The sequence below is a fragment of the Staurois parvus genome, unplaced genomic scaffold (genome assembly GCF_062004578.1).
Source record: "Staurois parvus isolate SC_StPar_1 unplaced genomic scaffold, SC_StPar_1.0 ptg000390l, whole genome shotgun sequence".
NCBI lineage: Eukaryota > Metazoa > Chordata > Amphibia > Anura > Ranidae > Staurois > Staurois parvus.
Window position 1 is genome coordinate 11,733,106 of NW_028318186.1, and position 15,228 is coordinate 11,748,333.

Below are 15,228 nucleotides of genomic sequence, written 5' to 3' on the forward strand. Positions count from 1 at the left end.
CAAGGTCCTAGGAGACCAGATATAGTGAATGCAAGGTCCTGGGAGACCAGATATAGTAAATGTAGGGTCCGGGGAGACCTGATATAGTGAATGCAAGGTCCTGGGAGACCAGATATAGTAAATGCAGGGTCCGGGGAGACCAAATATAGTGAATTCAGGGTCCTGTAAGACCTGATATAGTGAATGCAGGGTCCGGGGAGACCTGATATAGTGAATGCAGGGTCCGGGGAGACCAGATATAGTGAATGCGGGGTCCTGGGAGACCAGATATAGTAAATGCAGGGTCCTGGAAGACCAGATATAGTGAATGCAGGGTCCGGGGAGACCAGATATAGTGAATGCAGGGTCCGGGGAGACCGGATATAGTAAATGCAGGATCCGGGGAGACCGGATATAGTGAATGCAGGGTCCTGGGAGACCAGATATAGTGAATGCAGGGTCCAGGAAGACCAGATATAGTGAATGCAGGGTCCTGGGAGACCAGATATAGTGAATGCAAGGTCCTGGGAGACCAGATATAGTGAATGCAGGGTCCGGGGAGACCAGATATAGTGAATGCAGGGTCCTGGGAGACCAGATATAGTGAATGCAGGGTCCGGGGAGACCAGATATAGTGAATGCAGGGTCCTAGGAGACCAGATATAGTGAATGCAAGGTCCTGGGAGACCAGATATAGTGAATGCAAGGTCCTGGGAGACCAGATATAGTGAATGCAGGGCCTGGGGAGACCAGATATAGTGAATGCGGGGTCCTGGGAGACCAGATATAGTGAATGCAGGGTCCAGGAATACCAGATATAGTGAATGCAGGGTCCTGGGAGACCAGATATAGTGAATGCGGGGTCCGGGGAGACCAGATATAGTGAATGCAAGGTCCTGGGAGACCAGATATAGTGAATGCAGGGTCCGGGGAGACCAGATATAGTGAATGCAGTGTTCGGGGAGACCAAATATAGTGAATGCAGGGTCCTGGGAGACCAGATATAGAGAATGCAGGGTCCTGGGAGACCAGATATAGTGAATGCAGTGTTCGGGGAGACCAGATATAGTGAATGCAGGGTCCGGGGAGACCGGATATAGTGGATGCAGGGTCCGGGGAGACCAGATATAGTGAATGCAGTGTTCGGGGAGACCAGATATAGTGAATGCAGTGTTCGGGGAGACCAGATATAGTGAATGCAGGGTCCGGGGAGACCAGATATAGTGAATGCAGGGTCCCGGGGTTAGTAACACTTTTATTTCACTTTAAATCGTTTATTTCCTAAAGGAATTGTACAGGCACAGTTTATCCTGCTTTATATCACATGGAGATGGAATTGTATGATCCCATCCCACCATGCCTCCAATAGAAGAGTAGTTAGGTATGTAGAACATGTAAATCCTGCCCTCCTTATGCTTCTCAATCCTCTTCATCTTTATGTAACACCAAGAGGGGGACCTGATGTGCTGATCAGAAAGGCTTCAAAGCCATCCTGTACATCTGGGAGCCCCCACAGCTCACACATGGCTCACCAGGGATTCAGCCAGAGGAAATAAAATGACAGCTTTGAATTCAGAATGGAGTAAACCGCTCAGCTTCATATAGATTGTGACAGAGGGGACATGCTAGAATAAATACTGGCATTAAAAACAAGTGCCCATTTTATATCACTGTATAAAGTATATCTAAACACAAAGTGAACAAAAGAATGATAGTATTGCAGCTTGCCTGTGGTTCCTGCATTAGTTTTCTTTTTTTTCTGTCCTAGGGTAACAACCTTCACTAACTGTACTCTGTTTATGGAGGGGTATTGTTGTCACCCTAAGACAGCACACATCCCTCTCTCCTCTTCTCCATAACAAAAAGGGAGGTGTTCTGTAGTCTAGAGAGGTAACAGGGAATGATGCTTACTAAAAAGACTGCGGTACAGGCAGACAGCACAGGAAGTTTTCAGCCCACAAGATTTATGGCAGGTGGTTTTTTTTGGCACTTATCGAACAGATAAAACACTTTCAGTCAGCCAGTAATAGAAGATCTTTTTTAAGTAAAAGTTTACCATTGCCCCAAAGGCCTAAATAGTGGATCATTCTGTCTGCTGGTCGGCTGCAGGTGCCAAGGCGGGGCTCATCCTAAGGCCTCATGTACACATGAACTCCCCTAGACGTTTAGCTCTCCTGGCAGCAGAAAACAATAGACCAGGGGCGGACTGACCATTTGGAAAGTTGGGCACTGCCCGAGGGCCCAGAGTCAGTAGGGGGCCCCATGAGATGCCCCTGGTACCTTTTTCATAGGCTTGTTTGGGTTTGGGCAAGGACACAGGGGCCCCATGATCCCCTATTGCCCGGGGACCCCATGAGTTGTCAGCCCGCCCCTGCAATAGGCACCACAGTTACAATAGATCCCCCAGCAGCCAACAACAATAGACCCTCCACCGCACCTCATCACTCCTTGCCATTACATACATTGATTGCTGGAGATGCTGGAGGTGCTGGAACTGTGTTCCCCCGTGTTCCCCTGATCCCATGGTTCCCTTGAAAAAAAAAAGGACACGTTACATGTAACTTGACAATGTGCTGAACCACATAGAAATATATAGCAGTTTTTTCGAAAAGGGGAAAAAAGCACGCACTGCAATGCATTTTAACAACACATTGCAGCACGTGGCAGTGCACACTTACATCACACAGTGGTGAACACGTGTTATGTACACAATAATGCAAATACAAACAAGTTTTTTTTTTCCGTTTTTTTTTTAAATTTTTCATTGTGATGTAGACAATTGAAGCTAAATGATGTCTTAATGTCTCTGCAGTTATCATGGCAGAGGCAGTGTAAATGAAGTGAAGAGACCAGGGGCGGACTGACCATTTGGAAACTCGGGCACTGCCCAAGGGCCCGGGGTCAGTAGAGGGCCCCATGAGATGCCCCTGGTACCTTTTTCATAGGCTTTTTTGAGTTTGGGCAAGGACGCAGAGGCCCCATGATCCCCTCTTGCCCTGGGGCCCCATGAGTTGTCAGTCCGCCCCTGGAAGAGACAACAAAACTTATGTGCAGAAACAATGGTGTCATGTAGGAAAGTGAAGTAAAACAACAAGAAGAGCACCAACCTTGCGCATTACCTCAGTAACCAAAATGTATTTAGTAAAAGAATGGTACTCACAATTAATTAATTAATTTTTTAATCTTTCTAATTTCTATTCTTGCATTTATAAGCTGCATCTATTAATGAATTATTTAGTATTATTTGATTCTACACATGTATATACATTGTATTTTTATTAAAGTTTTTTATTTTTACTATTTATATGGTTCTATGTATACCTTGATGATTAGTTATTGCACTTTGTTGACACCCGGGCCCCTCCTCCCTGCCCAGGACAGCTCAACCCATCGGGGAGGGCCTTATTTCAGTCTGGAGGCATAAATGGGAACATACACTCTCAGTCCAGTCAGCTCTGAGGAAGAAGGCATGACCTTCGAAACGCGTCAGCTGTACTGAGTGGCTACCCCCATGATGGGATTCGCACTGGCCTCTTGCCTTTAAAGTCCCTTGGAGGACTTACATGCCTGTTTTTATTCGCTGTTTGTGAGTACCATTCTTTTACTAAATAAATTTTGGTTACTGAGGTAATATGCAAGGTTGGTGCGCTTCTTGTTGTTTTACTTCACAGTTCTGTTTGGGCTTCCCCAGCCTTGGTGTGGAGCTGCACGACCTTGTTTATTCCGGTGGTTGCTTTTTCGGAGTTTGATTTCATCTACTTACCACCGGCCTGGGTCCCGGAGCGCAGGAGAAATCGCATTTGGTTCATTGTCATGTAGGAAAGTACATATACAGCACTTTTACAGATCATATATTCCATCAGACAGACACAGCTGACAAGAAAATGACTCTAGTAGGCGTTCTCGAAGACATCCTCCCAGAAACAAAATTGCAGACGCTTTCCATATGCTCTTACATTGTTTTAGCTTTACTATAGACCTAATATGACCTCCAGCTTTTAGCACTTTAATTTCTTATATAATTCTGTATATACATGTGTGCATATTTTACATGAAATGGACAGGTCATACCTTTAACAAATGGTCTTTAGACTTCCCTGAATGCATTGCTCCTCTCCTGCAGCTGCTGTTAGCTGCACTGTTCAGTGGCACCAAATGCATCCAGGTTAGGCGGTACAACAGCCATACAACAGCCATTGCTGCACACAGAGGAGTTATTACATATCTGAATTATCATATCCTAATTATCAATACAATATATTAAAAAAAAAAGTCAAAGGAGCCAAAAGTGCTGTCATGAAAATCTAAAGAACATAAATATATTGAAGTGAGATTTAGAGCATGAATATTATGTGATAAAGCAGATATTTTGTCATTGGAAAATATAAATAATTATAATTGGGCTCAGCTTTGGACTGGTGTACATAAACTTATTCATGTGTGTTAAATCCTGACTGAACTTTCAGTTACAGCTGTCTTGGAAATTCGCTTTAACGAATTTCTCCTTACCGTGAGTACTCGCAGTTGGATGCGCAGAAATCCCCCATAAAGCTGTGCGAATCTCGCTTACCACGACTGCAGCCAAACTACACGATTCCTGCCCATCCAAATACTTTGGTTCTGTTGAATTTGTGGGTGATTGGAGCTCCGTTACCCTAGAATGATCACACGACACTCTAAGGCTGGTTGCAATCCACATAAGGGCCGGCTTCAGGCTCAGCTCTCTGTTTTATTAAAAATACACACATGCCCCCCACATGAATAAAGTCAATCCCTCCCACCGAACAATGCAATGGGGATTGCCTATACAGAGGATGTACATTCCAATTGGAGCATAGCCTTTGCTATTATCTATCACTGGTCCTCCCCCATGAGTCTTCTGAGGTGAGCAGACTTCCTCCCCTTCCCCCCTATGAGCCATCTGAGGTCATATTTCCTGTCCTACTAGCTTCTATTGGTATGCAAAATTCTCTGCACAAGCATCTCCCTAAAAATATCAGTCTGTACCTGGATGGGCCCGATACGATCTTTATTAAAACACATCCATCCGAGATACAGTTCAGATTAGTAATGGGTTGTAAGATATGCATAAGCCTACACACGGAGTTCACACCGCTTGCGCATTGCGTTATGAAGCCCATGTGGTACCATGCTGCTGATATGCGGATACAGGCCCACGGTCTACTGACAGCAGCATTCGCATGGAATGCCGTGGTGGTATACACGCCGGTCTATAAGCGCAGATCTGCCATCTCATCCATTACCAAGCTGAGTACTGTAATACATACATTGTACATGGCATGGCCCAATTGCAGCCTTCAGAGCTTTAATTAAGCCACACGAGAGACATATGAATAACACGAATATATGACACATTTAAAGTTCGACCAATAATACAAAATTTCCATGACACAGCCTGAATAGAAAAGCCTGTTGCCCTGTGGAAGCAGTGGTGTCTCTGCGGAGATCTGATACCCCCTACTAAATCAGAGCTAGAGCTCTCCAACAAAGCTCATGTTTCCCACTGATTGGCAAGATACTGGTGTCACAGAACATTATAGATTTTATAAAGAGAAAATACAGCCAAAGCCATTTGCTTTTAGACTGTCTTTCTGTAATTCACACACTGTGTCTAGGCCAGTGGTCTCCAAACTGCAGCTCGGGGGCCAGATGCTGCCCCTTGCTTGCTTTTACCAGGCCCTTGGTGCGCTATTTCATTCACTGATACCAACAACGGGGCATAATTCCCCCCATTGACACCAATGAAGGGGCACAATTCCTCCAAATGACACCAACAATGGGGCACAATTTCTCCCAATTACACCAATAGTGGAATCCATTGACACCAATTGTGGGGCACAATTCCTCCCACTGGCAACAACAATGGGGCACAATTCTTCCCACTGGCAATAAGGATGGGGTACAATTCTTTCCACTGGCAACAATGATAGGGCACAATTCTTCCCACTGGCAATAACGATGGGGCACAATTCTTCCCACTGGCAATAAGGATGGGGCACAATTCCTCCCACTGGCAACAATGATGGGGCACAATTCTTCCCACTGGCAACAACGATGGGGCACAATTCCTCCCACTGGCAACAATAATGGGGCACAATTCCTCCCACTGGCAACAATAATGGGGCACAATTCTTCCCACTGGCTACAATTATAGGGCACAATTCTTCCCACTGGCAACAACGATGGGGCACAATTCTTCCCACTGGCAACAACGATGGGGCACAATTCTTCCCACTGGCAACAACGATGGGGCACAATTCTTCCCACTGGCAACAATGATGGGGCACAATTCTTCCCACTGGCAACAACGATGGGGGACAATTCTTCCCACTGGCAACAACGATGGGGCACAGTTCCTCCCACTGGCAACAATGATGGGGCACAATTCCTCCCACCGGCAACAATGATGGGGCACAATTCCTCCCACTGGCAACAATGATGGGGCACAATTCCTCCCACTGACACCAACAATGGGGCATTGCTAGTTCCCCACTGATAACGGGAGCTTTTCTACTCCCAAAGGCCACCATTGGGCCTGAGTCTGAAGAACAGTAAACTAACCCTTTGTTTAGAAAGTATGGAGACCCTGGTGTAGGGCTATGTAGAGAAGAGAGATAAGGGGGTAGCAAAGGAAGTCAGCCACTCCCATGTCTCATTTAGCTGTGTGTGTAATATGTAAACTATTCCGTATTTCTGTAAAGAAAAGCAAACGGTTAAGATTAATTAATGTGTTAAAAAGAAGCTTTTCACAAGGCATGCATTGATAGATTTATGCACCATGTACATGGTTGTTTATTGTATCTTTGTGGAAATTATTGGATATCTTTGTTATATTACCATGCTTTTTGTCTCTTTATTTAATGAGGCATAATTTATGTCACCATATTCCTGTCCGTATTTTCTCATCTAAAAATTAAAAAAAAAAAAAGAAGCTAATTAACATGGCATTTTTCTGAATAGTTTAGGTATTAAACACAATTTTAAAAAACGGTATATAGTTCCTTTAAATATTAATACATTCCAGGTGCATTGAAAAGGTGTGTTTGATTTAGAAAGCAGCCACAGCCTGAGTAGAAAAGCCTGTCAATTCCAGCGTATTGCAGAGAAGAACCTTTGTATTCAGTGCGGAAGCAGTGGTCTCTCTGCAGAAGTCTAACAGATCATTTGCTGAGTCAAAGCTAGAGTTGACCAATCATCAGGGAGCATGAGATGAGGAAGCATGGGCAGGGATGGACTGACCATTTGGAAGCTCAGGCACTGCCCGAGGGCCCGGGATCAGTAGGGGGCCCCATGAGATGCCCCTAGTACCTTTTTCATAGGCTTTTTTGAGTTTGGGCAGGGACACAGGGGCCCCATGATCCCCTATTTCCCAGGGGCCCCATGAGTTGTCAGTCCACCCCTGAGCATGGGCATTCTGTTAAATGAAAGCTCTAGCTCTAAGTCAGAATGGCATGTACGGGCCTCTCAGAGAAAGCACTGCTTCCACACAGAGAACAAAGTTTTTTCTCTGTATCAATCTAGCAAGGGCAGGGTTTTTTACACCGGTTTTGGCTGCTTCCTAAAACTGAAAAAAAAAACAACAAAAAAAATGTAAATAAGCTTTAAAGTTTTGATGTACATTTCCAGATATATACAGTATGTACCTGAGGGTATCCATATGTGTTCATTACATACACAGACTCTGCTACCTACTGTGTGGTGCTGCAAAATTGTCCTCCTGACAAAGCATGTCGATGTGTCATCTGACCCATTAAAAGCAATGTAGTCTTTGTACAACCAAGGCGCAATTAATACCTAGAAGGTCTGTGCATAAAGTGCTGATGTCTAGAGTAGAGCTTTGGAGCTGTTATTGTAAAACCTCCACTGTCATCACAGTTGTGAATACGTGTTTATTAAATTGATTAACATTGTATTTCTCCAGAAACCTGCTGCTCCCAGATGGGGTACCTCCAGAACGCCAGTGGGCTCGCTTCTACGTTAAGATCTACCGCGCTGAGGGTCTACCCAGGATGAACACTAGTATCATGGCCAACGTTAAGAAGGCTCTTATCGGGGAAAACAAGGACTTGGTTGATCCCTATGTCCAAGTCACATTTGCTGGGCAAAAGGTAATTGATGTGAAACTACTTAAAAGGTCAGAACTCATATTTCAGCATTGAGTAGATGCTGTAGAGTCAAACCTTATGATAGTTCCTCTCTCTTGTTGTCTCTGCTGAGTTTTCAGGTCTACACACCTGTTGTTTCCCATTATAAGGGGCTCCCACCATCCTTGCCCTGAGTTTATGGCTTTCTACACCAGATGTACCCATTTTCAGGGACTTCCATCATCCTTCCTGGGTTTTTCATTTATATGGAAATGTAGTAGGAAGAGCTGGAACACACTAGGGTACTGTCAGGGCTCCCGGTAAGACCAGAGATGTGTGAACTGACACAGGGAAACGCAGGCTCAAGTATGGTGTAACAATATAATTTATTAAAGGTTATACACAAATATAAACACACAATATAACAAAACCAAACCTCCAACTGATAACGGAATGTACACAGACAAGAGCAGTCAGGGCTGGTGAGGTGGAGTGGTCAGGCAGGGTGGGTCAGGAACCATCGGGCAGACAAGACACAAAGGAGCAGGCAGAGTGTAGTCAGATGGGCCGGGTCAGGAACAATCAGGCAGACAAGGTACCAAAGGAGCAGGCTGGAGAGTGGTCAGGAATAGCCGGGATCAGGACAGGCGGAGTTCAGGATCAAAGCAGAATCAGGAATCAGGCAGGAAGTAGACAGGATGCAGGTACAGGGGCTCATGGGAAACATACACCAAGGCACTGACTGCAGGTCTGGCCATTCCTTAAATACACCTCCTGCAATCAGCCTCAGGTGATGGCTGACTGCAGGAGTGAGCTTCTGGTTGCTGAGAGCACCCGCTGGCCAGCCCTGGTACTGCAGCCCACACGGCAGATGAGTCCCACCACTAATGGTGAGTCCATTCCTGACAGGTACGGTGAACACCCCAAACTCCCAGGTGGACAGGAACAGAGTCAGGAATAATAGCATGGAGATCTCATTATTGGAGCATCCAAGGCTCACCAGACTCTACTAAAACTAATATCACTTCAGTTGAGACTGGCACTTGAAAGGAGAGTACTGAAATCACATTCCTCTGTACTCATAACCTAAGATCCAGGTTCCATAAAGAGGAACTGAACTCTGGCAGTTGTGCCAAAAAATGCATGCAGAAGTACTAGTCAACAGTATTGTCTGTAGGCTCCATGCATCTTATCTTTTCCCCATCACTAACTTTCCATGCCCTGTTTTGCACTGTTTCCAAAGTGATAAACTCAAGAGGGTCTAGGACTTCAATTCCGATAAAATCTTTATTTTAAACTCCAACGGAGCAGGGCAGACAGTTACAAAAGAGTCAACATCGTAGTAGGTCATCAATTATACAACATCCATTAGACATGCATAGTAGGTAACAATGGGCCCTATAGACATTCAAAAATAGAAAGGCACAAACTAAAATTTTTTGTATAGGTAATTGCTGCTCCATCTTACATTTTTCATTTTCTGGTGGGAAAAAGAGGAAAAGAGAAGAAAAGGAATGTGGAACTAGAATAAAGAGGGGTAGGGAAAAAAAGGGGAGGGGGGATAGGAAGTGGGAAAGGAGGGCAGAAGGTGAACTGTTTCTATGGCCTACCCACTGGGGTCAATCTATGTGTCGGCTCCCAGGACTGCAAAGTCTCTATAGACGAACCAGGGAATCCAGATCTTAAAATGTTTTTCTGTTTGTTCCGTCATATAGGTTGTTAACTGCTCCATCAACTGTATGTCAGCTACTCAATCTAGCCATTACTTAACAGTAGGTGGAGAGGATTTCCTAAAGCTCTTCACTTACATTGGGGGTAACATGCCACAGGCAGGCTGCTGGATCATTCGCAAGAGACACACCTATCACCCTATGGATCATAGTATTTACTGCAGTCTAGAAGGTCTGTAGAGAGGGACATTCCCAGAATAAGTGGAATAGTGTACCTTCTGCTTGGTGGCATCTTCAACATTGAGACAATACTCGTGGGTCATTTTTCATGTAGGACCGGTGGTGTGTTACCAATGTGTCATTATTTTGTAGCCATTCTCTTGGTGAAAGTTAGCTATGGAGGCTTTGTGGGTGAAGAGAAGTGTGCCATCTTTTTTGGGGTTGTGCGAAGGATCATTGTAGGTCCCTTTCCCATTTCCGCAAGAAAGAGCGGTCTTGGGGTTGAAAATCTGAAGTTAGGAGTTCAATTCCTATTCATACAGAGCAGAGAAGGAAAGACACTCATTTGAAGAGTGGTCTTGGGGTTGCAAATCTGAATTCAGCATAGAATAGGACAAGGACAACGTATGTCTCAAAGGGGTTAGGAGTTCAATTCCTATTCATACAGAGCAGAGAAGGAAAGATACTCATTTGAAGAGCTCACAGGCTTCAGTTAGGTAGCTTGCATGCACATGGGGCTACCATTCACATGATACCTAGAAAGTCATTGAAAGCATAAACCAATGGAAGTAGCACCAGGAAACCTAAGAATGTAAAAAGTTTTGTTAGTTCACAACAAGACATCCAATGCATTTCGGGAGCTACAGGCCTTTGTCCCTCATCGGGGCTTAAGATCTAGTAGGAACTTTAGTTGGACTCTCCTTGTTGGATTCTCTTTAGTTCCCAGTAGATCTTAAGCCCTGATGAAGGGGGGGTGGCCCCTGAATTATACAGTATTGGCTGTCTTATTGTGAACCATTAAAATAATTTGGATTCTTTCATGTTTTTGCTCTGTCTCTTCTTCTGCTGGTTTATGCTTTATTTTGCACTGTGTCTCTGTGTAAAGGGGACCATCTTGGTAGAGGCAAAGCCTTACTTTCTCATGTTAGAGCCTCCAGCAAGGTTAACAGTGAACAGCACATTAGCGACTTTGCGAAATCATTCTCCAAATCTCTTGAAGCTGGCAGTCAGAAGCAGCAGTGTCTTAGATGATCTCACACTACAGATATTACAACTAGGAGTGTCTAGGTACACTCACGTACCAGGAACTACACTGCTATTTTTTAGGAGGAATGCCAGACAAAAAACATTTTCAGGGTACTCTTAGGCACAAGCAGCAATTATACATGTTCCTTCTAATATTCCAAATTTTACATTTTAAGCTCAGGCCTACTTTAAGACAAAATGGACTCCGGCAAGTTCAAAGACCAAGTTAGCCTGCCATTCAGCTGAATAGGATGAATGCCAAGATCTAACCACTCAGAATTGAAACTGCTCCCCTAAGTCACTTTCTCTGAAAAATGTCCATACCTGCCTGCCGTACATCTATACAAATAGCAGCTCAACATAAGAACCTCAAATTTCTCACTTGTTAAAGTTTTAGAGGAATGCGTACAATTCTCAGGATGTATCTCCTTTCTTCCACAGTTATCATCCCTTAATGTCAGAGAACAGGAAGACTAAGACAGACTGAAAGCTTTAATAACCCCAAATCCTGACAGAAGCAATTATTTTATATCCCCACGGCTCAGTGCTGGCAGTTAAGGGCAGGAAACAGCACAAATTTAATAATGTCACAACCTACCACCAGTTTTTAATTCAACCAATAAAGCATATTTCACTAGAACAAGCCTACTGCTCGACTCTTTTCCATAAATTAACTCCGGCACAAGAAGCGTTTTAGCAATTCATGAAACAGCCCCGTATTCCTGTGAGGATTTAATGATTATATTTTACGCTGTCAGAGAGGCGAAACTACCCAGAGTTAAATTTGTCCAAGTTTAAAAGCTGCCATCAATTATGGAGGACTGGAGCAGGACTGGAGGGGGGTGATAAGGCAGGACTGCCATCTACTGGACTAATAGTAGTATAGCACATCAACTTCTTCCTATACTTATTTCCAAATGCATTGGACACCATAAATTAAAAGTCAGGGATAGGCAACCTTTCAAAGGTTGAGATCTACCTGGGCAACATGGAGGAAATTCTGGGGGAGGGTGACAGATCCATTAAAAAAAAAATTAAAGACGGTATGAAGAAAACATAGCGTTTCACAGTGCTGTCCTCTACCCCCCTTCACATCATTTCACATCACCCCCCACAGAAGTGTCCTCTGCCCACCTTCACATCATCTTTCTCTCCACAATAGTATCCTCTGCCTCCCCAACCATAGCAGTGTCCTCTGAACCCTTCACATCACCCCTACGCACACTGTAGTTTCCTCTGCCCTCCTCCACTATGGCGCCCTGTGTCCTCTACCCCCCCCCCCCACCCCCCCACAGTAGTGTCCTCTACCCCCCTTCCCTGTAGTGTCCTCTGTCCTATGCCCCCCCACCTCCAACAGTAGTGTCCTCCACCTCCTTCACATCTTCACATTATCTCTCCCCCTGCCCTTCCCCCTCCCCCATATCAGTATCCTCTGCTTCCCTTCACATCACCCCCCCAACTGTAGTGTTCTCTGAGCCCCTTCATATCACCCCCCCAACTGTAGTGTTCTCTGAGCCCCTTCATATCACCCCCCCAACTGTAGTGTTCTCTGAGCCCCTTCATATCACCCCCCCCCAGTGTCCTCTGCCCCCTTCACATCACCCCTACGCACATTGTAGTTTCCTCTACCCTCCTCCTCTATGGTGCCATGTCCTCTACACCCCTTCACATCACTTCATATCACCCCACACAGAAGTGTCCTCTGCCCACCTTCACATCATCTCTCTCTCCACAGTAGTGTCCCCTGCCCCCCTACACAGTAGTGTCCCCTGCCCCCCCACACAGTAGTGTCCTCTGCCTCCCCACCCATAGAAGTGTCCTCTGCCCCATTCACATCACCCCTACGCACACTGCAGTTTCCTCTATCCTCCACCCCTATGGCACCCTGTGTCCTCTACCCCCCACAGTAGTGTGCTCTGCTCCCATTCACACCTTCACATTATCTCTCCACAAAGTAGTGTTCTCTGTCCCCCCACATCACCCCCCCCCACACTCCACCTCACCGTAGTGTCCCCTACCCCCCCTTTCCATGTAGTGTCCTGTGTCCTATGCCCCCCCCCCCCCAGCAGTGGTGTCCTCCACCCCCCTTCACGCCTTCACATTATCTCTCCCCCCGCCCCCACCCACCCCCAATGCAGTGTCCCCTGCCCCACTTCACATCACCCCCCCCAACTGTAGTGTCCTCTGACCCCTTTGATAGCAGTGTCCTCTGCCCCCTTCATATCACCCCCCTTCCAGTGTCCTCTGCCCCCTTCATATCACCCCCCCCCCCAGTGTCCTCTGCCCCCTTCATGTCACCCACCCCCCCAGTGTCCTCTGCCCCCTTCACATCACCCCTACGCACACTGTAGTTTCCTCTACCCTCCTCCCCTATGGCACCCTGTGTCCTCTACCCCCCACAGTAGTGACCTCTGCCCCCCTTCATACCTTCACATTATCTCTCCCCAAAGTAGTGTCCTCTGTCCCCCCACATCACCCCCCTCCACCTCATTGTAGTGTCCTCTACCCCCCCCCCTCCCTGTAGTGTCCTGTGTTCTATGCCCCCACCCCCAACAGTAGTGTCCTCCACTCCCCTTCACGCCTTCACATTATCTCTTCCCTCCTCTGCCCCCCTTCACATCAACCCCCCCCCCCCCAATGTAGTTTCCTCTGACTCCCCTTGATGGCAGTGTCCTCTGCCCCCCAAAGCATTCCAGACCCCCCCACAGTAATGTCCTCTGTTGTGGGGTGGTTGCAATGTGGCCCCATTCACTTGAATGGCATCAGGGGGTATAATTCCTGCTGTGGCCATGAAGACAAGCATTGTGGCTGTAGTATGTGCACAGGGGGTAAAGAGGATATGGCTGGGGGGGGTAGTAAAAATGAGGCTCTACTCTGTGAGTTCACCGCCTTTCAACCCCATGTGTACAATATAATTTGGTACAAGAGGAAACTGAGCAGGGCCCTCTGTTTCCTCTTGTACCAAATTGTATGGTAACTGTAATGTCTGCCTTCATTTTGTAAAGCGCTGAGCAAACTGTTGGCGCTATATAAATCCTGTATAATAATAATAATAATAATGTGTAAACGAGTCCTAAAAGCTGCATTTTTTCTCCCGTGTGCATGAAGCCTAGAGATCCCATTCACACGGAATGCTGTGCGACAGTGCGAGGTGTGAGCAACCATTGCATTGTGTTGCAGAGTGGTGAAAAAAAGTATAGCAAGCTGCATTTTCTTGCAGCACAAACACATAAATGTGTATAAAGGCAACGCTCAAACAATGTGGCTCTGGGAGCAAAAAACAAGTTGGGCTCTTTGGACGACCTGTCCTTCCCCAGAACATGACATCATCACACTTGTCATCATGGTGCACCTACCACTCCTCGATCATTTTCTACCCCAATCATATTTTGGGCATGCTCTTTGTGTTTCAGGGAAAGACGTCAGTACAGAAGAGTAGCTATGAACCCATGTGGAACGAGCAGATTATATTCACTGAGATGTTCCCACCGCTGTGTAAGAGGATGAAGATACAGATCCGAGATTCTGACAAAGTCAACGATGTCGCCATCGGGACCCACTTCATAGACCTGCGCAAAATCTCCAATGAAGGCGACAAAGGTAAAGCTGATTTCCCCAGGAACGATTAAGTGGATTTAAGACATCGGGCTAAAACTGGAGAGTGCAAAATCTGGTGCTGCTCGGCATAGAAACCAATCGGCTTCCATTTTTTTTTCTGTCGAAGTTGAATTGAACAAGCTGGAGTTAGAATCTGATTGGCTACCATGTACATCTGCACCTGGTGTTGCACTCTCTGGTTTTAGTAAATCAACCCCATTGTGCTGTACTGTTGCTTCCCACAATGCCTATAATTAGACCAACTCAATAAAAACAATGCACTCCCTGTGTGGCTGATATCTTATCTGAACAGTCCTTAAAGCTGGCCCTATATTATACAATTTTCTTGTTCAATTTCCTTTAGATTTACCTTCACCTATATTGTGCAAGGGCCTGCCTGGTTGCATACAAATCATAAGTGCTTAGGTTTGACCTCATATGATATGGTTTTTGTAAATCTAAGGCAGGCCGTAGATAATGTGATTTTCTTCCCAGCAACCACGGGTTGCAGGAAAAATTTGACATGTTGATTGTACCCAAAACGGTTGATGGATCGACTTGAATATAATCACCCTTCCCATAGATGGCTCGAATATCAGCCGGTTCTTGCTGAACTGGCTGAGATTCGATCC

General features: G+C 45.8%; 1 protein-coding gene across 18 annotated transcripts in view; it reads left to right on the forward strand.

The window, feature by feature from the left end:
* OTOF (otoferlin) overlaps positions 1–15,228 on the forward strand; it is a 547,586-nt gene that overhangs the window by 402,113 nt on the left and 130,245 nt on the right. For all 18 annotated transcript variants that reach the window (XM_089686080.1, XM_089686077.1, XM_089686076.1 and 15 more), the window contains 2 exons: positions 7,922–8,108; positions 14,413–14,599. In XM_089686080.1, the coding sequence (XP_089542206.1) occupies positions 7,922–8,108; positions 14,413–14,599 (374 nt within the window). The remainder of the gene's footprint in view (positions 1–7,921; positions 8,109–14,412; positions 14,600–15,228) is intronic.